General features: G+C 46.3%; 2 protein-coding genes across 5 annotated transcripts in view; both read right to left on the bottom strand.

Annotated features, from left to right (window-relative positions):
- Nucleotides 1–15,986: 15,986 nt before the first annotated feature.
- Nucleotides 15,987–18,156, bottom strand: Mbd-like (methyl-CpG-binding domain protein 2). Of its 3 annotated transcripts, none has more exons than XM_076807740.1 (5): nt 17,899–18,156; nt 17,590–17,731; nt 17,167–17,220; nt 16,468–16,680; nt 15,987–16,194 (listed from the first exon to the last, which is right to left on the bottom strand). In XM_076807740.1, the coding sequence occupies exons 1-5, from the start codon at nt 18,027–18,029 to the stop codon at nt 16,096–16,098; spliced, it is 639 nt and encodes a 212-aa protein (XP_076663855.1). In that variant the 5' UTR covers nt 18,030–18,156; the 3' UTR covers nt 15,987–16,095. The 3 variants fall into 3 exon arrangements, with proteins under 3 accessions (XP_076663855.1, XP_076663854.1, XP_076663856.1); XM_076807739.1 differs by having other exon boundaries at nt 16,435–16,680; nt 17,899–18,155; XM_076807741.1 differs by lacking the exon at nt 17,167–17,220 and having other exon boundaries at nt 16,435–16,680; nt 17,899–18,155.
- A 474-nt stretch (nt 18,157–18,630) lies between these two features.
- The window catches only part of LOC143366585 (protein groucho), a 125,946-nt gene continuing 118,441 nt past the window's right edge, over nt 18,631–26,135 (bottom strand). For both annotated transcript variants that reach the window (XM_076807719.1, XM_076807720.1), the window contains exons 8-13: nt 24,571–24,696; nt 23,951–24,233; nt 23,443–23,701; nt 22,843–23,118; nt 21,608–22,211; nt 18,631–21,247 (exon numbers count right to left, since the gene is read on the bottom strand). In XM_076807719.1, the coding sequence (XP_076663834.1) occupies nt 21,140–21,247; nt 21,608–22,211; nt 22,843–23,118; nt 23,443–23,701; nt 23,951–24,233; nt 24,571–24,696 (1,656 nt within the window). In that variant the 3' untranslated portion in view covers nt 18,631–21,139. The remainder of the gene's footprint in view (nt 21,248–21,607; nt 22,212–22,842; nt 23,119–23,442; nt 23,702–23,950; nt 24,234–24,570; nt 24,697–26,135) is intronic.

The raw sequence follows: 26,135 nt of genomic DNA, 5'->3' as shown, positions 1-26,135 counted from the left end.
CCAAAGTATATTTTGGCATATTTGTTATTAAGTAATTAATTCAACTACAAAATGAAAAAAATTGAAAACAGAATAACGTATCAATTAACCCCGCAGTGGAGTAAATTGATACATTTTACCTTCGTTAAAATAACATTTTCTCATTCATTTTGTATGTAATTCTCAACTTTTCATTTAAAAGATATTAAAGAGGAAGGGCCAAAGTATATTTTAGCATATTTGTAATCAAGTAATTCATTCAAACAAAAATGAAAAACATTGAAAACTGTAAAACGTATCAACTAGCCCCGGTCTCCCCTACCTACGTTAAATTCGTGACTTCCCTCCAGCTTATACACTACTAGGAAATGGTTTTTCGTTGCCTAAGCATCGTCGACTTGCCCCCAGGTGTCATTCTTTTGCTGTTTTTCCACTGAAATATCTGTCTGTTGGAATGCATCCCGCGAAAAATGACCCTTTCAACGGATCACTAAGAATTTCAACCAGATATCTTCCCCTACAATTCGATTTATCCTTCCTGGCTTGTCTCTCCCGAACGCGATGCTGCATTTGCAGAGAGCGTTCTCTCGCAACGCCTATGGGATCGCAACACCCTTTTCCTTTCCGTCAACGACCTCCGCGTGCATATAGGGTGCCTAGCGAACCGCGCTCGCCGATACTTCTTCGAGGCGCGTGTAACCATCGCGGCGCATCCGCGCAAGGGAAATGCAACAGGAAGGAAATTTACGACTCTCCAGAAATAATAGCGAGGTATCGTTCGAGTCGTAAACCGTAGTTGGATCGTTGAGACTCCTATCACGCCGTAAATTAAACACGACGTCGAGAGAGTATTTTCAAAGGAAATCCTGGCCGCGGCGCGGTATCGATATGAAAGTAAGATCCTCCCTTCGTGGACAGCGATTTCGTACGGTTTAATTACGTGCCGCTCTTCTTGACGCAGCTTTACGATGCCCTTACTTATCTGGATCATTTCTTTCTTTATTACCATTATGCGTTCGGTGACCCAAAACAGCGGGCTTTTAAAAATAGTGCAACTCGTGGAGGCGTTTCGGCGGAGGCGCTTAGAATTTTCTATTAAACTACACTCTCCATTGTGTTAACACATTCCACGATGATCGAGGTACAAGACACGTGCCAGATGCCTTTTGTAACAAGATGGAATTTTCAATATAACATATAAATATGTTCTCAAATGAGAAATACCGTCCAGTAGAATAGAATTTCTGCCTCGATGGATCCTCAACAGACACTGCCCGTCTATTTTCTGCTAGAACGCGTCCCAAGGCTCGGCGTCCATACACGCTGTAGCGGAGACCGTGGCTGGTTGTCTCAAGGGGTAGGTTGACTAATTGTTAATAACTTTCCACTGGCATATGTTTTACTGCGGAAATATTTACGGTAGAAAGAAGTCACTTCTAGTATGCCATACATTTAGGTCCGACCCTGCGATCGCACGTTTCTTAACAGTTATCAGCGAAAAATTGACTACGTAAGTAAATATTTTTTCATAAAGATTTTATTTTTTCTTGTTCTTTATATTTAAAATAAAATAACTGATAAGGGACTTTTTTAAAGTTCGTTTATTAGACAATCTATTGACATAGTATTTTTGTTTATACATGAATAATTGAAGGTTATATGGATTATTGAAGTCAAAATGATCGGTCAGGGCTGGTTGACTAATAACGTCAATGAGATTTAAATTGTTATTTAGTTATTGAGAAAGCGATTTTAATTTTTATTTTAAATGGCACTATGTTATAAATACATTATACTTTATGTTTATGTTGAAAAAAAATCAGTTTATTACTAAAATATGAAAGAAAGAAATTAATATTTTATAATGAAACAACTCTTGTGACATTGTGTTATTTTATTACCACAGACAAGGGAAGATCCCGAACCCGAAAATTCAAAAAATTCTGAAACTTTGTGAATATGTAGGGGATTTCCTCCTGAATACAACGCAACTTTTGTTTGCTGCCCAAATTCACTTAAAGGGGGTGAAATTAATCCCCGAAAATTCGGATATTTTCCGATTTTGTGTTATAACTCGCGAAATGTAAAAGATAGAAAAAAAGTTTCGAGACAAAAGTTACTTCTTTTAATTAAATCTATCATTTGGAAAAAATTATTTTACAGTTCACGAGTTATAACAGAAAATCGGAAAATAACCGGATTTTCAGGGGCCAATTACACCCTCTTGGAGTGAATTTGGGCAACAAACAAAAATTTCGTTGTAATCGGGGGGAAATTCTGTACATATTGACGAAGTTTCAGAATTTTTTGAATTTCCGGATTCGGAATGTTCCCTTGTGAGATATGTTGCTAATAACATTTTCCTAACTGATTGTACCTATAGTGAACCCACCCCATACTGTAAGTCAACCAAGCCCGATCATGGGGCTGGTTGACCAGCATGGAAGGTGTTAGAAAAACCTTAAAATACCTTAATTGTTGTCGCATTGAGTCAACTTTAATAATTTAATCAGGTAGCCAAATGCATGCCCTATCAAATATATTAACCGGTTTAATGATATTTCGTCCACATAATTTATTAAAAATCAAAAACTGAAAAACTGGCCTACCACTCCCGGTCTCCTCTACCACACCTACCATAGCGGCTGCATTACTGCATCGTAGAATGGTTAACTTTCCGTAATCGAGGTATCAAGAGTAGGTATCTTCGCTCTGAATCGGTTAAGCTAGGTTAAGTTCCTCCCGATCTATCGTCCTTGAACTCCGTCGCCGATGATTCCACCGGGCTCCAGGAGTGTACGAACGAAGTCGTCGATCGCGAATCAACCGCGGCAGTCAATGTTGCAATTTGCTTGCCGCCTTGCAATTAACATAAAGCGTAAATCTCGTCGATACAAAGAGGGGGGCAAAAAAGAGGGGAAACGTAGGGATCGTTAATTCTTGCAGAAAAAGCCATTAAAATTCCATTCCCAAGCGTAAATGCAAAAAACGTAAGAGTCATTACGCGTGTGTGTTGAAGAGCACACCTTAATAAAGGAACGACTCCCTTCGGGCTCCGCTTTAAAGGCGCGCGCCGCGATAAATTTTTAAAAGGCGAACCAGTTCGGAGCGTGTGTAAATGCGAAACGATATAAGGAGAGGAGCCAGCCGTCCTCCTTCTTTCTTCTAATTGTCGAAAGTGCCGTCGATACGCGACGTCGAGTAATTGCCCCGGCGATACCTGCGGGAACCTCTTAATCCGCAAAATCACGGTCCTGCGCGAGCGTTGCACCTGCCTGGCCGGGCGGTTTCGCTAAAGAGCGGAGAAAACGCCAGGGCGCAGGGAATTCGGACTAAACCGATCTAAAATGCACCGCATCGGGACCTTGAACCGAGGTGCAACCGTGCTCCCATTGTTCTCTGCCGACGACCCTTCGTCCTCTCCTCGGACCGAGCGATTGCTCGATTTTTAGTCGGGGCCCGCACGATCGGGACCGGTGTCCCCCATTCTCGAGGACAGCCAACGACGCTCCAGAAAATAATTCCAGAATATCAGAAACTTTTATTGCCCTCGCCCGGGTACCGGCGGCACACGAATGTACAATATTAACTTTTATTATGGACAATTACGGACGAAAATTTGAACGCTCTTAATGTCCCGTCGCCGTAAAGATTGTTCAGCTGCGGTTTTTCGAGATAACAAAGTAGCTGTCATCCGTTGGAGAGGCGAAAGTTTTCATGGTTCTTCGAGGGAATCGGTCGATTTCATCTGCTGTTAATATTATGTTAACTACGACCATGTTTTTCTAGATCGAAGATGGTCTAGAAAATGTGTACCTAAATGTACTGAATAAAAACCGAAAGAAGCTACCTCGGTGAAAGTCACTTAGCCCTTAGACGTACCTACCTAATAAACTGTACAGCCCTCCCCAACAAATCTGTTAAACGGCACCGCGAAGAATCCCGAGAACTCGCCGGTCGCGTTCGTCACGGCCAGTCACTCGACAAATCACCTTCGGTCGGTCGAAATAATGAGGAAGAACAAAGGTATCCCGCAAAGCCTCCGAAACTTTCTCGCGGACGGGATCTACCTATAGGTGAGTCCGTTCAGCAAAGGCGACTAATTTTGTTTCTCATCGTTCGCCGAAACCAACGACCCGTGCACGCTCTCTCTCTCCCAAGGCTGTCTCGGGCCTCGCCACCTTTTGCCACGAGCACCTGCCGACTTCTGGCCAGCTCGTGCTCTCGACTCGCTCGTAAATACCTCGGAGTTATCGTGTATACGTGCTTTCCCGAAACTATATTCGCGATCGCCTCTTTCTCATCGCGGCAACGAACGAGCAGGACGGCCGAGGGGCCCCGGAGACAGACGATGGACAATTTACGCGCGCGGCAGAAGGACCCGTGCGCGCGACCGTGTGTGCACGCACCTACGTATACCCCGAAGGGGTGGTTTCTCCCTACCATATATACGCGGCACGGCGTACGCTCGAAACTCGAGTGTGAAAATAATGTGTGCGCGCACGTGCGTGTCCGACGCTTACTCATCGATCTAATTGCCCCGGTAATCACCGTGTAATCAGCTGATAATCGATGACGGCAATAATTCTGATGTAATTGCGGCGGTAACGAGAGCGCGCGGCGACTACGGTGCCCACCGTATTCCCTTTCAACGACCGAGGAGGAATTCAATTCGATGCATTGAATACGCGTGTCTGTATAGCGCTGGGTATCGAACGGTCCTCGAAATGATCCGTTTCGAGTAGGTTACTAAACCATCGGAATAAACAAATACATTATCGCTATCACGGGAAGTGGGGCACGTTACGCGATGATAGACCTTGAAATTGACTCCGCGCAGGGCGAGAAAGCCGGGACTGATTTCCGATCTACGTTTCCCTGGCCAGCATTTTCGCAGATTCACCGCCGCTCTCGTTGCGAAAAAGAGCCCCAGCCCCGAGACAAGATGTTGCAACACGATACTGTTCGGCCGCGGCCGAACGCCGGGGCCGCAACGCGCGTACTCCCAACATCGCGGCTTATTACGAGCAATAACGATGCGGCCTATAGTACATTTATATCTTATCAGGCCTGATGTTATACATTACGCCGTATAATGCCATACTTTAAAAACGTGTTTCTTTATGCGGCAGTACGTCGCGCACGCATCCTTGGATCCTCCGCGTTCAACCGACTCCACTACCGCGTAGATTACAGGCGCACCCGAAACCCGGCGATCGGTTCGACAGATCTCCATCGCGAGCGCCCCGGCCAGTAATTACGATAACGAAGAACAGCCACGGCGGGACGATGAAACGGGCACGGGGAGGGGGAGCCAGACTCTGCTCCCGTAAAGCGTCCTCGGGCCCGTCCAAGGACCCTCGACGATGAACATACTGTGGGTGGAAGAACCCAGGCGAGGTCCTGACGGTAGTGGAGCTCGAACACTGTAGCACACTCGAGTGTAATCCGAGCGAAGGCTACAGAGAGGTATTCTAAGTGTAGCTTCTGGACAGTGGCGCGTTAGCCCATTTCCCTGCCCGTGCCCCACAAGCAGCGCGCTGACACCCTGCGTTTGGAGCAGCAGGGATGGATGAAGAATTCTGGAGTACTCGGTGGAAAAATATTAGTAAACTGAGAGGACCTGGTTACCTAGACGCAGGTAACTTAATCTGAGTAGGCTTATCTAAAGGAGGGAGCGATACTTTGGGCCCGTGGTGGAGAGCGATAAACAGATTTTGGGACTCCTACTTTCAAAAGGATCTTTGCATACACCACTTGAATATGCCTCAAGTAGCTGCTTTACTATATTCTTTTCACTGTTCTGTATTCCATTTATTCTTTTCGCAGTTAGTGCGTGGGTCCTAACCCGAAGGGCGGCTTTGACCACCGACACTCTCGTGGCCGGGGTTCCAGGGACCGGCGCCAACATCCAGGCCTTCTTGCGCTCAACTTAATAACGAACAGAACAGTTTCTGGCCGGCTGGCGCATTAACTAACTCCTCTTCGGCGTTCCGCGTCGTTCGTCGTATTTTTAGCGCGTGCAACCGGTTGCCTTCCACGGCGATCATTGTCGTCGCTTTGCGAAACTGCAGCAACTCCTGCGGGGCGGCGTGTCCTCGCTGTGCACGCTGGCCACTCGCGCGGCCACGTTTGCAGAATACACCTTGGCCATTTTTCTGCGCGCACGCCGCGTCCGCGGGTTCCAGCCTAGGGATACACGCAGGAACACTGGGCCTACGCTCGCGATACAGATAATGGAAGGACTCGGCCGGACGACGAACTTTACTCTCAATGCCACTTAATAAAACATTCATATATCAACGCAATCTTGTACGTTGCAATATTGCGGACTGCGTTCGCGATAATGTTAAATATATACTGCAACTTTCAGCCAGATATATAAACATATCTCGAAGGATTTTTCGAAATTTTGAAAAATGTCGATTTTACAGCTGTTTGAAGGTAAGTGCTAACTTTTTTTCAATAAATTATAACTATGGAAGTAGTAAACGGATGGTGATGAGGTTTGCGGCGATTTGTAGAAAAGACATTGAAGTTTTAGGAAAAAATTATTTCAGTTTCAGAAACAATTTTTTTTTAACCACTTTTGTGCAATTATTTTAAACAAATGCAGTTTTTTAACAACGGGCGCGATTTTAAAAATCTGAAAAAGGAGAATATAGTTCTAGCCTTCCCCTTCATGGTCTAATTGTCAAAAATATGGGCATTTTAAAATTGGCCTTGTAAAAATTGTCGAAAGTTGACGCTGCGTCGTCCAGCACCGCGGTATACCTGATATTCTTATACAGGATTCTCGAAATTGGTAAGTATTTGAAAAAAACTGCAGGAGGAAAACTCTTACTGTTTTTCATATCCAACATAATACGGTATCTCAATTTTTGGTGTTCGCAATATTTTCCTTGAAACGAGGGTGACTTTTAGTTGTTTAAATGGAATGCTACATATTTGATTGCCCAATACGAAAGCGACTGTCAAGACAAATTCAACCATATGCTATACAAGGTTAGGAATGAAGTAAATTTTCGAGAATCCTGTATAAGAATATCAGGTATAGCCGCTTGGCCGCTGCGAGTACCGCGATGCTGGACGACGCAGCGTCAACTTTCGGCAATTTTTACAAGACCTATTTTAAAATGTCCACATTTTTTAAAATTTGTCCATCAAGGGAAAGGATAGTACTATATTCTCCTTTTTCAGATTTTTAAAATTGCGCCCGATGTTAAAAAACTGCATTTGTTTAAAATAATTGCACAAAAATGGTTAAAAAAATTTGCTTCTGAAACTGAAATAATTTTTTCTTAAAACTTCAATGTCTTTTCTACAAATCGCCGTAAACCTCATCTCCATCCGTTTACTACTTCCATAGTTATAATTTATTGAAATAAAAAGTTAGCACTTACATTCAAACAGCTGTGAAATCGACATTTTTCAAAATTGTCAAAAATCCTTCGAGATATGTTTATATATCCCTAAAGACTACAACATATTCAAATTTCAGCCACATCCGAAATGTTACTCCAAAAAGTGTCCGATTTCGCGTGGAATATCCCAATTGCTATACATCTGCGAAACGGTCTCGTAAAGGAAGAATCGAGTGACACCCCTTTCATTCTGAAAATCGATTTGAACACCATCAGAAATCGACTTCAACATCGCGAGGCACATTCAAGTGGCGTACCAACGACGTCCTCGAGGATGCGAACCGTCAAATTATTCATTATTAATAAGCCAGGGTCCTATCACGCCTGGTCGTGATAACCGATAACCGATTCGAACCTTCTCTAACACGCGCTTGTGCGTGGAACGCGAATGCTTTCGCGTGTGCTTGTGCATGAGATACACGCGAAAGCCGGGCAGACAGAGAGAGAGAGAGAGAGAGAGAGAGAGAGAGAGAGAGAGAGAGAGGATATTTCGTTCGATTTCGATCGCCGGGGTGCAACGGGGGAGAACCGCATTGCTGGCCTCTGAGTCGGCCACGGCTGCGAGGACGACGACGACGGCGGCGACGACGACCACGACGGTGGAGGCGACGCACGCCTTGTCGCCGAGGAACGTGTCTGAAGGGCAGGGCCGTATTGCAACTAGCGAGCACCCATTCGATATCGTACGAACCATCTATCTCCCCATGCGGTATTTAGAGAAACGAGACGGGAGTTTTAATTCGATGCTTGGAAACGGGGAGCTGCTCGAGGGTAGAGTGAGACAAGGGAGACGTCGTGTCAAGGCGCATCCTTGTAACGGTTTCAAGCTTCATTCTCAGGGGACTTTTTCTCTCGATTGTTCTTGAATGTTGAGAAACGGAGATTGGCCCCTTGTCCTTCAGCCCCTGTCTGGAATATATTGTTCGGTAATTAATGCTGGGTTTTAAGCCGTGGAGCTTCACCTTCCTTTCAGAAGCAGATATAACAGAGATGGTACGAGGAAAGAGGAACTCTATCCTTCCTTATTAACTTTCCTCTGGAATACGGTTCTACCGATTCACCAGCATGGCAGCTAGCTTCGTCAGAGGCTTAATAGCGCACTGATAGCGCGTGGCTTTCTTTAGCCCGTCACTCCGGCGCATAAGCGCAGGAGCTTAGTCGTGGCTGCACGTCCAGGCTATCGCTACGCCGATAATATTGATTGACTATCACCCAATATCTGGTTAGCCGCGAAATCGCGCGAACGCCCACGCGGCGGCGTCCACGGTGGAGCGTCGGCAGGGCTAGCGGCCATAAGGCCGTTGCACAACGGTGAAAACACATAAATAGCATAGTAAACGATGATAGCGCGGATAAACTGCCGGCCTCTCTAAATATACCATGCTCCACGGTCCATTCGCGGTATGTGCTTCCGCACCGCAGCCGTAACACACTTGTCACCTATCCGCGCCCCCTGACCACCACCTTTCTCTCCATTTTCTCCATTTTTCGCCCGCCTCTCCGCGAACGAAGCACGAAAGTGCCTTCTGCTAGGAGAAAAGGAAAAGCAATCGTCACGAGGATTCTATCAACTGATGCCTAGCCGTCAGAGTGGAGTCGTGCGACACGGGACGTGAAAAAACTTTTTCCAAGTGATCAAGGGGGCAGTTGCATTGTGAGTAAGGGTACGCTTATGTTGGAGCTGCGATAAACGATCGGAGCGACGAGAAGAGCGGTGATAAAAGCTGCTTGAAAATATCTTTCTTTGATGCGTTTATAGTGGAGCTGTCATAGTAGTATCTACCTACTGTTTCAGTCGTTTAAGGTTTCTCGTTATACGTCGATGAGTTCGGCGATTATAGCGATAAAAAGGAATAGGGTAAACCAAGCAGTAATTTATCGCATACCAGTGAATCACCATTAGGCAAAGAAATGTCAATTACAAATTTAAACATTATTATATGTTTATAAATAGAGTGTAGTTGCACTTTTAATATCCTATATTTTTAGTTACGCGTATTAAGCAAACATTAATAAGTACAATTCTTATTAAAAGTATGCGGTCATTTACTGGGCTTCTACACGTTTTGCATTTTATAATTTTTTTTTTAAATTACGATCAGAATAAGTAATTATTTTTATAGAAATTTAAAAAAAAATAAATTTAATTGTAATTTCAAAAGTTGTTTTGTTGTTATACATAAATATATTCAAGTATTAATCTCAAAGTTCCACAGATTCAACAATTCGGTCATTCACTGGTTGGTTTACCCTATTTGTTCCTCGACGCTTTTATCGTTGGTCATCTAGTAAGCGTTGCTCCGCTCGCTACTTCGCTTCCACTATAATTTATAAAACAATATAATGTATTTCGACGCTTCGCTCTTAGGTATCGTTTATCGCAACTCCAACTCCAACGTACCCTAAGCGCGGGCAAATCGAGCGCAGTGAAAGCTCCTTTGAAAGCCGTGAAGATTTAGCAATATACTATCTACAAAAGTGTAAACTTTAGAGACTTGATATCTTACGTTTAAAAGAAGATGATGTTTACGGTTCGATGGAAATTTCTTTTTATAATAGATACACATTTTGGTAGAAGTTAAGGCCACAGACAGCGGTACTTTCGTCGACACTTTTTGTGCCGGTGAAATTCAGCCAGCCCGGTGAAATATTTCCGTGCAGAAATTTCACGGCGATTAGGAATGCATTCTCCGAGCGGCATGCGCCTCGAATTCGATGGAAGATTTATTTGCAGCCAGGTGCGATTGCAGAATGCAGTCGCTGCCCTTCGTGTTTATAGCCGGCAGTTTCGACCGACTGAGAAATGGAAAATGCTGGACGGGTCCGTTTGTGGGATGCGTTTGTAAGAGCCCCAGGTACCCTTCGAAATAACCACGGTCTGTGTTCAAGAACGCGTGACGCGTCCCGAAATGGTTGGAAATCGACTGTCACTCTCCCTAAGTATACTTGGAACAAGATTCTACGCGTTTAATGCACTATTATACACGCGCGCGATCTCTAAACAGAATTTTATCCAAATGGAAGTCGTTCGAACCCCCTCACCAGTGCTAAGCTCCAGAGGACAGAAGGAGATCGCAGTGGATCGACTCACTACACCGCGACAAGCTCCCCCTCGTGAGAAAACGTGGCGCGAAAATTTCTCTCGCCTTGAAACTCGTTTCGCGGGAGAACCAGCGACGATTACTCCCCGGCCGCGTACGCTTCTGACATTTCGCGGGCTACGCTCGCCGTAAACGAATCTTGCGACACCCCTGACGAATTTGAAGCTCGTGGAACGAGAGGGAGACCGCGGGATCGGCGAAACACCCAGACGGACGGGAGAGGGAGAGAAAGAGCCGGTCGATTCGAAAGCGGAGAGAGTAGGAGGGCGCGACGGAGAGCGAAGAAGGACGCGGAGAAAAAGGGAGCACGCGGCGAAGGAGAAGAAAAGGCTCGCTTTTCAGGCGGTTCAATAGATTTCGATCGGAGAGACTTTTTTTCTGGGCTCGGAGCGGAACGAACAATGGCCCAGACGGAAACCATGGCCGAGCTTTAAGGGCCTCCCGTGTGTACCTTTCCACGCGGGCGGGTGTACGTATATGCGCGCGTGCATCTGGATCGGCAATGAACCTACGAGGGAGCGGAAGTCTAACGACTTCGAGCGTCGGTGAAAATCAACGTCAGCTGCTGGTTCGCGTGGGATCCCATTTGTTTCCCTGCCACGCGAAGGAAATTTCGGCTGCGGCAAGGTTCGTTTCGGCTGCCCGCGTAGCCTACGTGTCCCTAATTGATTCGCGATCTCGCCTGATCTGTTAAACGCGCGGTCATAAAGTAACGCGAATGTACTTTCAGCGCGCGCTTGGGCAGGCTGCCGGGACGAAGGCCAGAAGGTGGTTTCTGAAGAAAAAGATCGAAACTACGAACCTGCGAACACACTGGCTTCTCCTATCCAGCCGCCTGGCCCGGCGGGCCCACGAGAGAGAAAGTCAGTCGACATCGATTACGTATAGCAGTTTGGGAGTCGAAGGTCCCCCAGCTGTTCTTCCGTGGAGAGCGATGGACCAACGCCTCCTTTCAAAGGCGTTTTGCAAGCTGATGATGTTTATCCGCTGGATCTCAACCGAAATTGATTGTTTCCTTTCGGGCGCCGACTGAAAAATCAAACGTCCCGTTCGGTTAAAACGGTGCCGGGAACGCCACATTTAAATGCTATTACTATAACGCCTTTGTTACGCAAAACACGGGGAAAGGTATGTATTACGACGAAAAGAAGTGCAGGTAATTGTGCGCCGGCCAGGTACAGCCGTGTTACCGCGAAGTTGCTTGATAGCGCAATTAAATAACGAGCAAGAGAAGTATGCGTTCGCAAACGTAGGTACAGCAGAAAGGGGTCTGAAAGTTAAACGTGTGATGACGAGGAATAGATAAGAATATAATTGCCAGCGAGTAGAATCAGAATCAGAGGAACGGTTTTAGGGGCGCAATATGAAAAAAAGAAGAGGAAGGAATACTGAAGGGAAATGCACGTGGATCGTTGTACCATTATTCGTATAAGAGAGCTGTGAAATCCTCTTTGATTATTGTATTTCTTACGCCCAGTATAATTCCCGACGCTTCTCTGGAACCGAACGCAGATACTTTTACTGAAAAAGTTTCAAGCCCAAATCGATTGGCTTGCAGATTTTATTGCGTTATTGTACGGTTCCTTGGCCATTCCATAATGCCTACCCCCGAACGCTTAATCCTTTCCTCGGTGCTTTTAGGAGCCAAGGGTTAATCCGCCTTTTGTGATTCAGCTGGCCGTCGATCGCCAGCAATTTACCATACGTTCGGTATGCATTTAATACGGTCTCCTTGAAAATCCCGAATGCTTTCCAGCCAATAACTCCTGGTGGAAAGCCGCCGATGCGCGGCTCGGTCAACCCGGCCATCCTCGGTCGAACCCCCGCACCGAGGGATCGATAGCAGGACATACTAGCGTTTCTATTTATACACGAGTGCGGTTCGACATAACCAGAGATACAATCTGCGATACGCGCCAGATAGAATCTTCCCCATCCAATTTTCGTCGGTGCTGGTGCAGAGAGATCCGCGATAAACGCTCGAAAGCCGGCAGAAGAGTCGCTTGATAACTCTTTCCGCGATGCATCACGGGAAGAAGCGACGCCGAGGTATCCATCGAAAGAACTGGGGAGAATCGTACGCCAGCGTTTTCTGCCTCGGCGACAGTCTTCGAGATCCAACCACAGCGAGATCGTTTGCGCGGTGTCACTTTTCTAATCGCCTCTGCCGCTTGTATTTGCGAACGCGTGTCGCGTGGGACGCGAAAACAACTGAATCTAATCTGGCAGGAACGCGCGAATTCGATCTGCTTAGGAGCACAGGCACCTGGTGTCCGTGTAGCTTCGCTCGAATCCCCACGACGACCACCACCGAGGGAAACAAAACGACACGGTGGATCCTTTCGCCTCCGATTACAGCTTCTATGCCGTTTAACCGCGGACGCGTATATTCCATCAACCGCAACGGCGTTTAAGCGAGTATTAAAGTCCGATCGGATACCAGCGCCACTACATGAAATGTATACAGTTCGATGCATTCGATTGTTCTACCGGTTTGTCGTGGAAATTCTGGCGGATTGATGGTCAAATAAAACTGAAACCCCGTTTATTAGTTAACGCACAGGTTGCGCGGTTACTTTCCGCACAGGAAATTCGTTACAAAAGAGGTATATACTGCTCCTCGAGATCAGCGGCGGATTTAGAAAGAGGCTCAGGTAGGGGACGTTCCGAGAGGCCCATTTTGTCGAGAAAAAGAAGAGAGTTTATTAGAAAACGGGCTAACAAGGGAATATCCTGAACCCGAAAATTCAAAAAATTCTGAAACTTTGTGAATATGTAGGGAATTTCCTCCCGATTACAACGGAATTTTTGTTTGCTGCCCAAATTCACTCTAAGGGGATGTAACTGACCCCTGAAAATCCGGTTATTTTCCGATTTTGTGTTATAACTCATGAAATATAAAATATTTTTTTTAACAAATGCTAGATCTAATTAAAAGAAGTAAGTTTTGTCTTAAAACTTTTTTTCTATCTCTTACAGTTCGCGAGTTATAACACAAAATCGGAAAATAGCCGAATTTTCAGGGTTTAATTCCACCCTCTTCGAGTGAATTTGGGCAGCAAACAAAAATTGCGTTGAAATCAGGAGGAAATCCCCTATATATTCAGAAAGTTTCAGAATTTTTTTAATTTTCGCGTTCGAGATCTTCCCTTGTAAGTGTAGTAGTACAGAAAGAGAAATTATATTGTTTGGATATAATCATAATTTTTTTTGAAGATGGGGCCTCCTGGGCAAGGGCCCAAACGGCTACTGGTCGTCGACCGCCCATTGAATCCGCCACTGCTCGAGATAATGTAGTAAATGAAAACTCACCGTGATAAAGGAAATTCGACACTTTTATTTTAAATGCGTACATAGACTACTTGCTTAAGGGAACTAGGCAGTCGAAAAATCGATCTTTTTTATTGCATTTTCCGAAAGTACTATCCTTTCTAAGTCGCCTTTACCCAGAAACTTTAAACGCGTTTTCCTCGAATATTTGTTACTCTTCATTTTTTTCCTGATTGCGAACGAATTGAGGTTCAGATCGACTTGGAAAAAATTACGGGATGTGTAAAACATGTGCCATTTCGGAGCAAACCTCTTAGAGTGTCCGTAAAAATACGAGATTTTCATAAAAAAATCGATTTTTCGACTCCCTAGTCCCCTTAACTGCTAATGCAGCACACCTCGCGAACGTCTTCCTCGCTCCAGCTCATCTCCCTAATCGGACACACAGCGCCTGAAAATCCTGTGCCACGATAATAGCGATAAATAAAGTCTCAAAGTATCTAGAGAATTCCACCGTCCGTTTATACGTTCGATACATAAATCCCTGAAAATTATTACACGTCCCGTGAAAAGTTACCTACAGTTTGCCAAACGTGTCCCGTCGAGCCTAACGGCGGCGTAAAAAGGCCGATTCCGACCGCCGTATCCTTGACAATGTGTTCTGAATATTCAGGTCACATCCTCGATCAGACTTCCTTCGCCGGCACCGCGAGCTCGCACACGCGTACGCGTCCAAAGACGAGACACGTAAGGCCGATTAGACAGGATCTAGAAACGTGCTCGGCGAATTATAACGATTTAAAGTGGGACATGTGTCTGCGCCGGGGGCCTCTCTCGCCGTTTCCCCTGTCTCGCGCCGAGGGCCAGTTGACAATAAGGGAGAACGACCCTTCGCGAACAGGGAAACAGCTGTTGAGCGGCGATGAGAAAAGGACGGAGGCCGGGATTCGGGGAATGGCAGAGAGGAGAGGGCAGGCACGGAGTGAAAAAAAGAGGTTACCACCTGGCTTACCTGGCTTGTGCTTACCTGAAGACCGACGTCCGTATACCTGCCCGGGCATTCTTTTGTGCGGGGCCCGGGGCACGCACCCATTCCCAGACGACGGTGCGCGCGTATCGTGCAAAACTGCACGCCACCAGGCTACCGTCGTCCGCTGAGAACGATGCCTCGGGAATGTAGTCGACGAGAAAATCGGCGGTCTTCCTTTCTGCGAGTCGCTATTCTCAATGCTCTGACAGAGTCCCTGATTCTCGCGTCCTGGGGCACTCTCCCGCGAAATATATCTATTAGGGGGCGAGTGAATTAAAACAGCTAACGTCTCTTCTTTTGAGCGGATCAGCCATGTCCGTGGAGAGAGGGTTTACGCGAGTTGCTAAGTTGTACAATTTCGATTCATTTTTTTTAATGAATAGTACACATCGTTCCTTTCCAGGATATACTGCGAGTTTTGTGGTAGCTACTGTGTACATACTTGTCCCTCGATATCACTATCTCGAGTTTCCTTTTGTAACTAGCCAGGACGTGATCAATCCTACTTAGTAATACGCCACAGGGTGAGTAATTAATTAACGGTGTATCTTTCAAGGCTCGTACGGCTGTAGATGAATGTAAAAGTGTTGCAACGTCAGGCGCAATTAATGTAACGCAGCATATGGCTCCGTGGTAAGCGTGTTACTGCTTTTCCTCGCACGGAACCGCCCGCTTCGGGGATCGTTTCGTGCGGCCTGGCTTCCGGTCCGTGCGAAGCCAGATGTGGCGCCTTTCCCGTCAACCTTGTCGAACCGCGATCCAAGAAATTCCTAAATTCTCCTGACTGGCGAGAGACCCTTCTCAATTTTCTGTGTACACCGAAAATCCGGGCAGATGGCGAATAAGCACCGTGTTTAACCGCCAGTATTATCAGCAGCTCGTAACGAAAAGCGAAATTGGATTTTATGGCGGGGCAGCTGACCTGCCCACGAACCCTCCTCCTCGAGCGTCCACCGATTTTATCGCGGTCCACGGAACCGTTTCCCCCGAAATTTCCGAATAACCTCGTAAATCTACCGATCCTCGAGCCGGTGCATTTTATTGCCGCGATAACGGTGCAGGTGCGCCATTTATTACTGCGCCCGGGAACTGATTTTCAGCGAGGTAAGGACAAGTTAAAGGGATTCATAGAGGCTTCAACTCGCATCGTGAGTTGCGAGTGGTAACGCTAAGTGGTCGCGATTGCTTCTTTACAAAACATTTATTATAAAAAATCGGTGTGACATAATTTATAACGAACTTAGGACTAGGGATGAGCGAATGAGAATACAGCTAAAAAGAATTGTACAGCTTATGAGGGAATCGCCCGTAGAGCGTCTTGTAATTTCTTCCTCGCCAGGGCAACTCGGTCTTCCTGCCTTTTTATATCCTCGTCCGCTATCGAGACGGCCTGAAACAAGGACAATTCCGTTTGTTGGGGAAAGTAATGATCTCGACTTGAATGCTACACTCGAAGTCGCCACTGTTTCCGCCAGTATACCCTTTCGAACCTCCAGTACATAATTGTTTACGTTACATAGGGTGTGCGCGATGTACATTTGACACGTAACACATAACACGTATTCTTGCGGGGTTTCAAAGACTTGACAGTAGGATAGCACCCTATCCGGTATCTAAATATCTATTCTACCTGTACGAGGGGTTGATCGGGATTAAGAAATACCCCGGGATTCTTCTCTAAAGCTGTTTTTGAACCCGTCTGTCCTGTGACCGGGTGAGAGGAGACGTGCAGTGCCGTCGCCACGCTCTGAAGCAACGTTTCCTCCGTAATGTACGGGCCAACTGGCTTCAAACTTTTCGGCAAATCCATTCCGTCGAACTCGTAACCGTCCGGGTCGCACGCCCTTAAACCTTCCAAACGCTTTTCCCAAAACAGCTGCAAGATCAGAAGTATCGCACTTGTGTATTGCTGACAGGCTTTGCGGTGCTGTACTAACGACGATAATGCTTAACACGCATAAGAATGGTCTAATTAGAAAAGCAAGGTATATTCACTTCATATCACAGGCAGAATTACAACTTACTGTTAAATCTTGTGAATTTCCAACGGATTACGTTGAATGCGTTATACATAGTGAAAGGGTCAAAGGAACGTCACAGAGGAACATTTAAACGACACAATAGCTTCTATACATCGCACTAAAGGATTACGGTTGTTACAGATCTACGCCCTGTGAAATGTTTCGCACAACACAGAGCGGCCTAAGGACGCATGCACTACGTAACTGCTTCCGAAATGATCAAAGATCGCAACTAGCTTGCCATCGACATTTCATACAGAAACAAGGTAAGTCCATTTAGAGAAAGGAACAAACAAACACATAATCAATAACGATTCCATAAGCACATCGAACAATGTTACCTGCTTAGGCTTATCTTGGGAGCCATATTTGCCATCAGTTTTATCGGCTCCTTCCTAAACGAACGATTCGATGATTGGTACACCATGAGAATTTACAAGGAATAATGTTAAGTGCCATAATAAAGTAAATTACAAATTATAGAGTTCACAGTTACAACGATCGCACGATTAACTCTCGGGGCGTTGCTAGTACACGTGAAGGGAGGTACGATGCGATTAGAACCAGTCAGTGACATTTTACATTCGATACGATGTGCCGGTAGGTGACACGGTAGACGAGGTAAAGAATCAGACAGAGTCAATCGTTTACGGTAGCTCTCTTTAAGTGGGAATTATTAACAGCGAGAAACATCGATCAAACGTATCTTAACATTTTAATAATTCAATGTGTATATGCAAAGGGAGCAAGTAGCGAGCACTAACCTGCTTCGGTTTCTCTTGATTCCCATGCTTGATGTCCTTCACCTTTCCTTCTTGGGTCTTGTAGATGGTCACTGGTTGTTTAAAAATGGATGCCGTTTGCCGTATCGGTGGCACCAACGACGCATCGCTTCTCACTCCTCGGCTGGAGGCGAGAAAAAAAAGAGCCCAGTGCTTATAAACATACATCCTTGAGGTTAGAATTGAACGATAAATATTCCAGTGTCGTTTGCGATTCACTTCATATGCATTGCGAGCCCCCGTCTATTCTTAGACTATTTCGATTGGAAAGTATTCGCGGACTTAACGTACCTGTAGTAATAAACGTCAACCTTCCCCGTGGATGACAATTGGTTTTGGCTCTTTCTGGCCGTCTCCTCCCTCGTCGGCCAGTTCGTTGGCAACGCCGACGGGTACTTCTTTTTCTCCACAGACATATTCATCTCGGCTAAGTGTTTATTTCAACGTACACCTGCACGTCCTCCAAAAATTGCTCAAATCATTAGCGAGCGGGCGCGCGAACCAGCTACCGGAGGCCATATTGATGCGGTCCGCTAAAACTCGAGGTTAGTGCAGTTATCGGCTTCGTGTAATTAGGTGGCGACACTGTCCGCCCGAGTTATCGAACCCTTAACCAAAGTTTGCTCAAAGCAGCGCGTCGATTTTCATTACTTTTCAAGGTACATACTCTCTTCTTTTCTTCAACATGTTACACACGATTGTAGAGCAAGCATGAGTACGAGAAACGACATGAAAGGCTTGTAATCGACATTGTTCCTATACTTTTCTTAATTCAAGTATCCTCTACTATCCTGTGCCCGGTACGTCGCTATTGCAAATTGGTTCAGTTTAAGCTGTTAATAAGATAACAGTAATTATAACTCTAGGAATGCGAAATGTTTCGTTCGAAATACGCACTATTACTTACGTGACTATTGTTTGAAAAGCAACTTGAAACAGACGAGTAACCACCAACCTATGAAAGTTGAGTTGTCAGATAAAGAAGGAGGGAAGGGGTAGATGATTAATAAAACCTCGCGTGTATATAGATATAGATGATTTAATTGTCGAAAGAAACAATTTTCGCGTAGCTATAGGAACAACATGAACTGTGCTTGGAAAGGATTAACACTTGTCGTTTTTTTTTTCTTCTGCTAGAAACGCATTCTCTTTACTTTCGTACACACGGCGCGCAAACCTGCGAGCACGGAGACACACAATTCAATGAATACGAGACACGATTTATGAATCATAGCGATGGATGTCTAGCCGCCATATCACTGTCCTCCTTTCTGTTATCGCTGCTCCTCTCCCTAAGTGCGTCTTTCTGCGTGTGGGTGAGTAAGTGTTTATTTTTTGTTTCTGTCTGTCTGTATGCATCTGCGTGGGTATGCGTAACCATTCACTGTAAAAGAATATCGATTCTGTACAAGTTAATCCGTAAGAGATAATTAACTATTGAGTCTTCTTGAGGTATCGTTGTTTCTATTGGTCTATCATCGTAGCTGTGCTCGTCGAAAATCTGCCCTGCCTTTCTCGTTTCCCCGTCTCTATTCTTTCCCCGTCCCGCGCTACGATGCGCGCTCCGCGATCGTTAACGTTAATTCACGCGGCAGTCTATAGGCGTCGATTCTACGACGAACACAGCGAATGTAAAACGTGTGTCATCCTGTAACAAAATATAAATTCTCCGTTATGCATCCCCTGCTTTCTCGCCATTCAGTTCCGAGAATAATAAACGCGCTACCTAGTACCCTAGAAAATTTTCATACGCCGTTCGACAGGCATGAAGAAACCGTTTTTCTCTTTTTTTTTTCCTTTTTTCTTTTTTTTATTATTACCGTATGTACTTAAATGCGCAATTTGATCCTTGTTCAGATACAAATTCAATCACGATTATAGACGATTTTCTCGCCGACTGGGGTGTCGTTCGGTCAGAACCTAGGGCCATCGTGGGACAGGCGCAAAAGTATCTCGCAAAGAAACGTGTCATCTGTGAGCGTAGCCCGTGTTGTCTCTAATTCGTGTACGACATATCTTGCCTCGGAATGGCAGTAAACGGCGCGCATTAGGCGTTCGTTCATCCCTTAAGTTCTTTGTTGTATCTCCATCGAGTACGTATATAGGTTTCGTTACACGCGGACAGGAGTAAAACTTTCGCTTCCTTACAATGGTACAACATATACAGTACACCGTGCACGGTTCGCCGTACGAATAGAGCGAAACGTTCGTATCTATGCTCATATTTCTCAGCGTGACAAGGCTGTCAGTCATAAAAATACATTCGGCTTCGATTTTCTATTCGAGAACCAGTTCGAGACGCGCGATTCCACGCGAACGGCGTACGATGTACTAAGAATCTTGCGCCTTACGTGGGATAACAGGATCTCTTTCGCGCGGTAAAGACCGAGGTACGCGACAGAGAAAGCTTCGTGTCTCTCCTCGTTTCGTCCGTTTACATACAGGTATCTGCTACTGAAAACTGTCGGGAAATCGAACGTACTTTCGCCTCCTCTCATTCTCCCGTGCGTTTCGTAGAGCTTGCATAGTTATCGAACATAGGCGCGACGGTAGTGGCGACGCGGAGAATAGCAATAGAAACAATGTTCGAACTCAGGCTTTGGCGTACGAGTACAAATTATCCTTTTCTTCTTCCTATGTTTCTTTTGCAATGGAAATATCGAGGGTCACGCAAAGTCTCAGGTTCCTTTAGCACGCCTCAGCACGATCGGAGTTACATCGATTGTTTCGTTAGCCCTATAGACGCTATCCACCATAGACGCTCTTCCTCTACGTGTTTGCTCGGTATATTTATGTAGAATTCTGCAACACGACACATACATTCCTACTTTGACGAGTCTACACGCTAGCTTGGTGCTCTCCCTTCCTCTCCACAAATCGTCCAGGCATGTCCCATGGTAAAGCACGTGGAAATGTCGGATAACACTCGCACACCTCGCGTCTCTCGCAGTCTCACATGCACGATACTTAAACCGTAAAACTCTATATTACATTAGTAACATATTACACAAGCGACTTCATGCCTCGAAGTCGAACACGACCGAGCTCCACGTAATCACCCGAGGGAACAATCACACGCGTAGTCTCACTCAATTATCGTCCTTCAATCTATTTATAACCATGCGCTCTATACAATCTTAAATAGCTAAAACGTTCTGCCACCTTTATATATCTTTATATATATATATGTATATATTTATACCTATATAATATAACATCAGTTCTTCACAGCTTCGACTGTCTTTGTACGTTCACGAGAGCTGCCAGGCAATCCAGATTTAACAAATATAACACTTGTCGACATATCACTTAATTCACGATAAAAACAGTTTCCTTCCGCGGAGCTGGATGGAGATCATCCAATGGTCTTCCTCGGTCGACCGTAGCTTTCGTACGTGATCTCGGAACAGGCTTCTTTTCGTTTGTTCGCAAAGGGAAGCCTGTCTCTTCAATTTTTCTCGTGCAAGAGTAGTATGAAAGCATGGCTCATCCGATAGTGTCCAGCGTCGAAGCGCATCGTCAAGTCAACGATTCAGTATATCACTTCGTAGACGGTGGCTTTCTTATCGCCCGACCCCGTCACGATGTACTTGTCGTCGGTGGAAATATCGCAGCTCAGCACTGACGAGGACTCCTTCGACTGTAACAGTGCGAATAAAATCGTTGCATTAGTCACCAGTCGACTGCTCCGCACTCACGTATTGAATTTCTCTGAGAAGCGAAGGATGAGTGTTTTGGATACGTTACGTGGACAAATATATGGGGGAGTCGATGGAGTGAAAGAGCAGTGATCTCTCTTTTAATTACGCTGGGACTTTAAACGCGAAGAAACTTGCTTTCAAATCCCTTGAAGAACTTTCCTTTTATATACAAAGCTAGAAACCTAGTATTCTAGGGTTCAACAGTCCGCCATGACCCCCATATTTTGTACCTTGCCCCATCCAATAAGACACTCCTTCGAGTATACTTCTCACCTGACAAACCACCTGAGCAAACTTACCTGGAATATCGAGGCACCGTAAGGTGTGCGCCACGCGTTGAGTAAATTATCCTTGCCGGTGGAGACGAACCATTTGCCGCAGGTAGCGAAGCGTAACGAAAGTACACAGGACTCGTGCAAATGAAGCTGATATTTGTCCGGTTTCGTGGCGTGCAGCACCTCCACGTTCGAGTTCTCCATGCCCACGGCCAGCCACTCTCCCGTGGGACAGTAGCCCAGCGAGAATATCTGCGAGGTGAAGTCGTGCTGCTGGAGCTGCCTGCCCTCTCGCAAGTCCCAGGAGCGGACGGTGTTGTCCAAGCCGCCGGTCCACAATTTCGAGCCGTCCGCGGAGATGTCGATGCACGAGGCGCCGTCCGTGTGCCCTTGGAATTGTCTGACCAACGACTGATTCTGGAGATCCCAGACGGCGATATTGCCGTCGCTGCAGCAGCTGAAGCAGACCTTCGAGTCTGGGGAGATGGCCAGAGCGTAACACGCCGGTGCGTTCGAGGTGAGTTCCGCCTTGATCCGGGGCGTTGGGCTCGCCAGGTCCCAGATGCTCAGATTGCTCGCCTCACCACCGACTATCAGTGTTCTGCCGTCCGGTAGCAGCTTTACTGATCTGTTCTCAGAGGAAAAGGAACACAGTTCAGTTGGTCAGTTTCCGCTCCGCCACTTGTAGCTAATTCTAGGGAGCAACTTTCTAGGTGGCTACAAGGCCAAGCAGCTCTACCCACCTTCTCAGCCAGGCCTCATCGCTAGTCGTCTTTTCGTATGGTTCTAGTATCTTCTACGATAAGACGATACAATGATAATTAGTGGTGTGGAGGAGAAGGAGGATAGTAGCCTTGGATGTGCTTATAAAGCTGCCCCCTAGTATAATTAGAGTATTAACTGAAATCAGTGCCTGTCAATGGAGCCTATCAGTGCTGAAGCTTGAAATGCGCATAGCGCGCTCCGAGTGCACGTGCTCGGGTGTGTGCCCGCAGCACGGACAGGGTTAATCGACCTCAGCGATTCACTTTCTTTGAGGCCGGATTTATCTCGGAAGGTAGATTATTTGAGAAACAAGAATAAAGCAACGAGGACGCCAGCCGGGGGTCGTGTAATTATTTCGCGTAACATACGTTTTGCTAAACGTGACCGTAATGGTACACGGCGTGCGGTGATCAGGATTTATTCAGTAGCGAATCGCGTTTGCCAGACGGAGTGGAAAGTTAATGCGTCATGTGCCGCGGTAACGTTTAACCAACCTGATGTAGTTGTCTCGTTGCAAGCAATCAAGCTGCGAAACGTGTTTCGCGCTGCCGCTGCCGCCCTGATTGATGTCCCAGACCTTGACGCATCCTTTGCCACCGGTGTAAACGTATTTAGTCGGATTCGAGATCGTTACGGCGCACACCACCTCCCCGTGTGTCAGGGTATTTATTTGGCGCGCGTGACGCGGTATTCCTTGTCCAATTAGAGCATCAGGTGGAAAGGGCACTGGCTGCATCTGGCCTTCGCTCGATACGTGGAAACTGTACGCTCTGCGAAACAAAAGAGATCATCTCTGAGGGCGCATTTCGCGAGATAAATAAATCGCGCCGTTGATTTTAATCGCTTGCTGCGAAATTTTCCCACGAAACGATAGATACTTCTTCGTATCTTCAACAGCTTGAGAAAATAATTGCGCGTATTGCGGAAGGCAATTGGTCACGTAAAAGAGAATTGAATTGCTGTGGAAACGAGGGTACCACGTCGACGCGAGGTTTCTAGAATCATCGCTGCGTTTACCCTTAGAATTAAAATTAGAACGGGATGGATGATTACGAGTGGACGCTTAAGAAGATAGTAAGGGTTGAGTTACTTACGGTTTGCCACCGGGCACGCCGAAAGGTCCAAGAGGTGCCCTCATGGCTCCGTGAGGATCGTAGAGTTGCTGAAGAGGCGGTCTTGTGGGATATCCATTCAGGGCTCCCGGAGGATAACCCAACATGTCCGCATGAGGTCCTGCGGGTGGATGATGTGGTGGCGGATAGTGTGGCGGATAAGGGCCGACCGCCGAGGCCGAGACCAGCGGTTTGCTGGAACTCGATGGTTTCAGACCACCGGACCCGGAGCTGCTACCACCTGTCGACCATACATTTATCGTCAGACGCGGAAAGTATTTTCCATCTTCCACGTACAGCGAACACACAACGAGAGCTATAAGGCCCACTGCCCTTGACAATCAATTTCGTTTCCTCTGCGCTCCCAAAAGTGTCACAGTGTTTTCTACCTTCATAAAAGCGAAACTACAAAGTTATCCCTACACTTCGAATATCCACTAAACTAGCCACTCTTAATCGATTACCGTACCAGTAACGAGAAAGAACGTACCAGCAGACGTGGGTGTGACAGGTTTAGAGATCGGTGTGGTCGGTTTCTCCCGTTCCTCCATCTTCTTGGCTGAGGGGGTGCTGGCGTTGCTGCTGGTACCGCTCCTCGGTGATGGTGGTGGCACTTCTTTCTTCACCTGGCTGCTCAAAGGCACCGAGGATGGGCCGAGTTTGTCCAGGCCGTTCTCCCTTGGTGACGAGGTGCCGTTCGCTGCAGGACTCGCTGGTCCTTCGCTGGCATCGTCCACCACTAAATCCTGGTCGCTCTTTTCACCATCGCTTTGCTATCGGGGCAAACGGGTACGTCTTAATTAGTGTTCCTTCTCGAGAATGTTTCGCTTTGTACAAATTTTGTATCTATTTTTCATTTACACAAGTTTTGTATAAATTCGACAGGAATAATCATTTAGTTAAAGTTTTCTTGTGTTTTTGATAAATATTATCAACATTATTCCAAAAATATAATTATTGCAATATTTTTCTCAATTTCTCGAGAATTCTCAAGAAATATGATCTCTTTTCTGATTTCTCGAGAAACAAAAAATATGGAGAAATCAGGAGCTCTTGTCTTAATTAATAACCATCGGTGGTACGGCACGGGGAATCACCCCGAATACCTACATGGCCTATGTCCTTGTCGTGCTCCTTCTTCATCTTCTTCAGGTGCATGTGGTCGTGGTGCTGGGCGTCTGGAGGGCTCCGCGGCCTGCTGTACTTTTCGCGCTCGGCGGGCGATATCGAGTTTCTCTGCAACAGAACGGGTAAAAAGAAATTAGGCTGGTGCTTTTTGCCTCGTGGTCGTTTTGTATTTGTTACAAGGCAGTTAAGCATACCAAATCGCAGTCTTACGTTTGATAGCAGTAAATGTCGGTACAGTGATACCAGAGATTTTAAAAAGCCACTTGAATAAACCTTGCAAGGTCTCCTATTAGGTAATTACAAAAATCACTTAGCGGTGTATTTCAAGTAGACAGAGCAAATAAGTTCGCGCTCTGTTTGGCCGAATCTATTCGCGTAACAGCTTCGATTCCTTATCGCCGGCAAACACTGCCAGATAAAGGTAATCGTTTTGGAGTTACGTAGATGCTCGACGATGCGCGTATTCGCCAAGAGATGGTTGCTCCATGCAGAGAGCCATAAAACGAGCGTTAAGCTTTATCACGGGGAATCTTTCGCCGAGGCCGTATACAGCCCACTTTCGCCTGGCTTAAGACGATCCTGTCGATTTCATCCAAGCTTTTTATAGACAGCGATACCTCGATCTGGAGGTTCGGGAACGGAAATAACGAAAACGGTCGACCGGCGAAGCGATCAAATTCATCCTCGTCTCTCGATTGAATAAAATATTTGCCCCTCGATGTTCCAGGAAGCAATTAAATTACGTGCCCCTCTTTCTATTTCCTCTGGCATTCTTCCTCCACAGCGGGCGAAAGAGGTTAAGCAAATAATACGGAAAACCGTTGACTCGGTTAAAAGGAGCTAGAAGTAAAAATAGAAAAATTGCCATTTCATTTAGAAAATTTGCATAACAACACAAGCTTCCCCAAGCACCACCCCCACTCCTCTCCGTTGAGCGAAGAAACGATTTAGCTGAATTTACGCTTCTATATCAGCCACTATCGGGACTCAATCGAGCCTATTAATTCTCAGACCATCCACCCCCTCGAGTTCCTTTTCCATAGAATAGGGACGATAACAGAGAGTGAACGTCAGTTGCCTAGTGAAGCACGACGAAAAGCCTGCTGCCAATACCTTCGAGATACCGAGGTCCCGGCAACGATGATATTATCGGCAGGAAGTTTTACGAGCGACAGTTTTGTCGCCGATACGGCGAATGGCGGTGTCTCCTTCCTCTTCGCCCGCACAGCGGTGTGCGCGCGTGAGCCCCTTTCCTGTCCCCGATAACTGCGCGCCCCATCCAGAGCAACATCGTAAACTACCCTCTCGCAGCCTCTCTCGACCCCGAAGTAAATCTCCTCTTCTCAATTACCCTTCGTCTCTCATCCACTGGCACCTCTGGCTCGCTCCATTACCCCGACGCCTCTCTCGGCATCATCCCTTCCTTCCAACGTCAGCGACGTCGTGAGGATTCATGCGTCGACGCGGGAAGAAACGAAATAGGGCAGCTAGTGATTTAGATGGCCGTTCGGGGCAGAGTGGCATTCTTTTCGAGCGACTCAGCTGGC

Source organism: Andrena cerasifolii, chromosome 3 (genome assembly GCF_050908995.1).
Source record: "Andrena cerasifolii isolate SP2316 chromosome 3, iyAndCera1_principal, whole genome shotgun sequence".
Classification (NCBI taxonomy): Eukaryota; Metazoa; Arthropoda; class Insecta; order Hymenoptera; family Andrenidae; genus Andrena; species Andrena cerasifolii.
The sequence above is the reverse complement of the archived record's forward strand: the minus strand, read 5'-3'. Positions and strand labels throughout refer to the sequence as shown.

Excerpts from the sequence above, each read along its gene's own strand:
- Mbd-like (XM_076807739.1), bottom strand. The coding sequence starts at position 18,029 with ATGAATATGTCTGTGGAGAAAAAGAAGTACCCGTCGGCGTTGCCAACG. Across the intron at positions 17,732-17,898 it reads GTTGACGTTTATTACTACAG|CCGAGGAGTGAGAAGCGATG; the intron begins GTACGTTAAGTC and ends TCTCGCCTCCAG. Across the intron at positions 16,195-16,434 it reads CCGATCAACCCCTCGTACAG|GCCGTCTCGATAGCGGACGA; the intron begins GTAGAATAGATA and ends TCCTTGTTTCAG.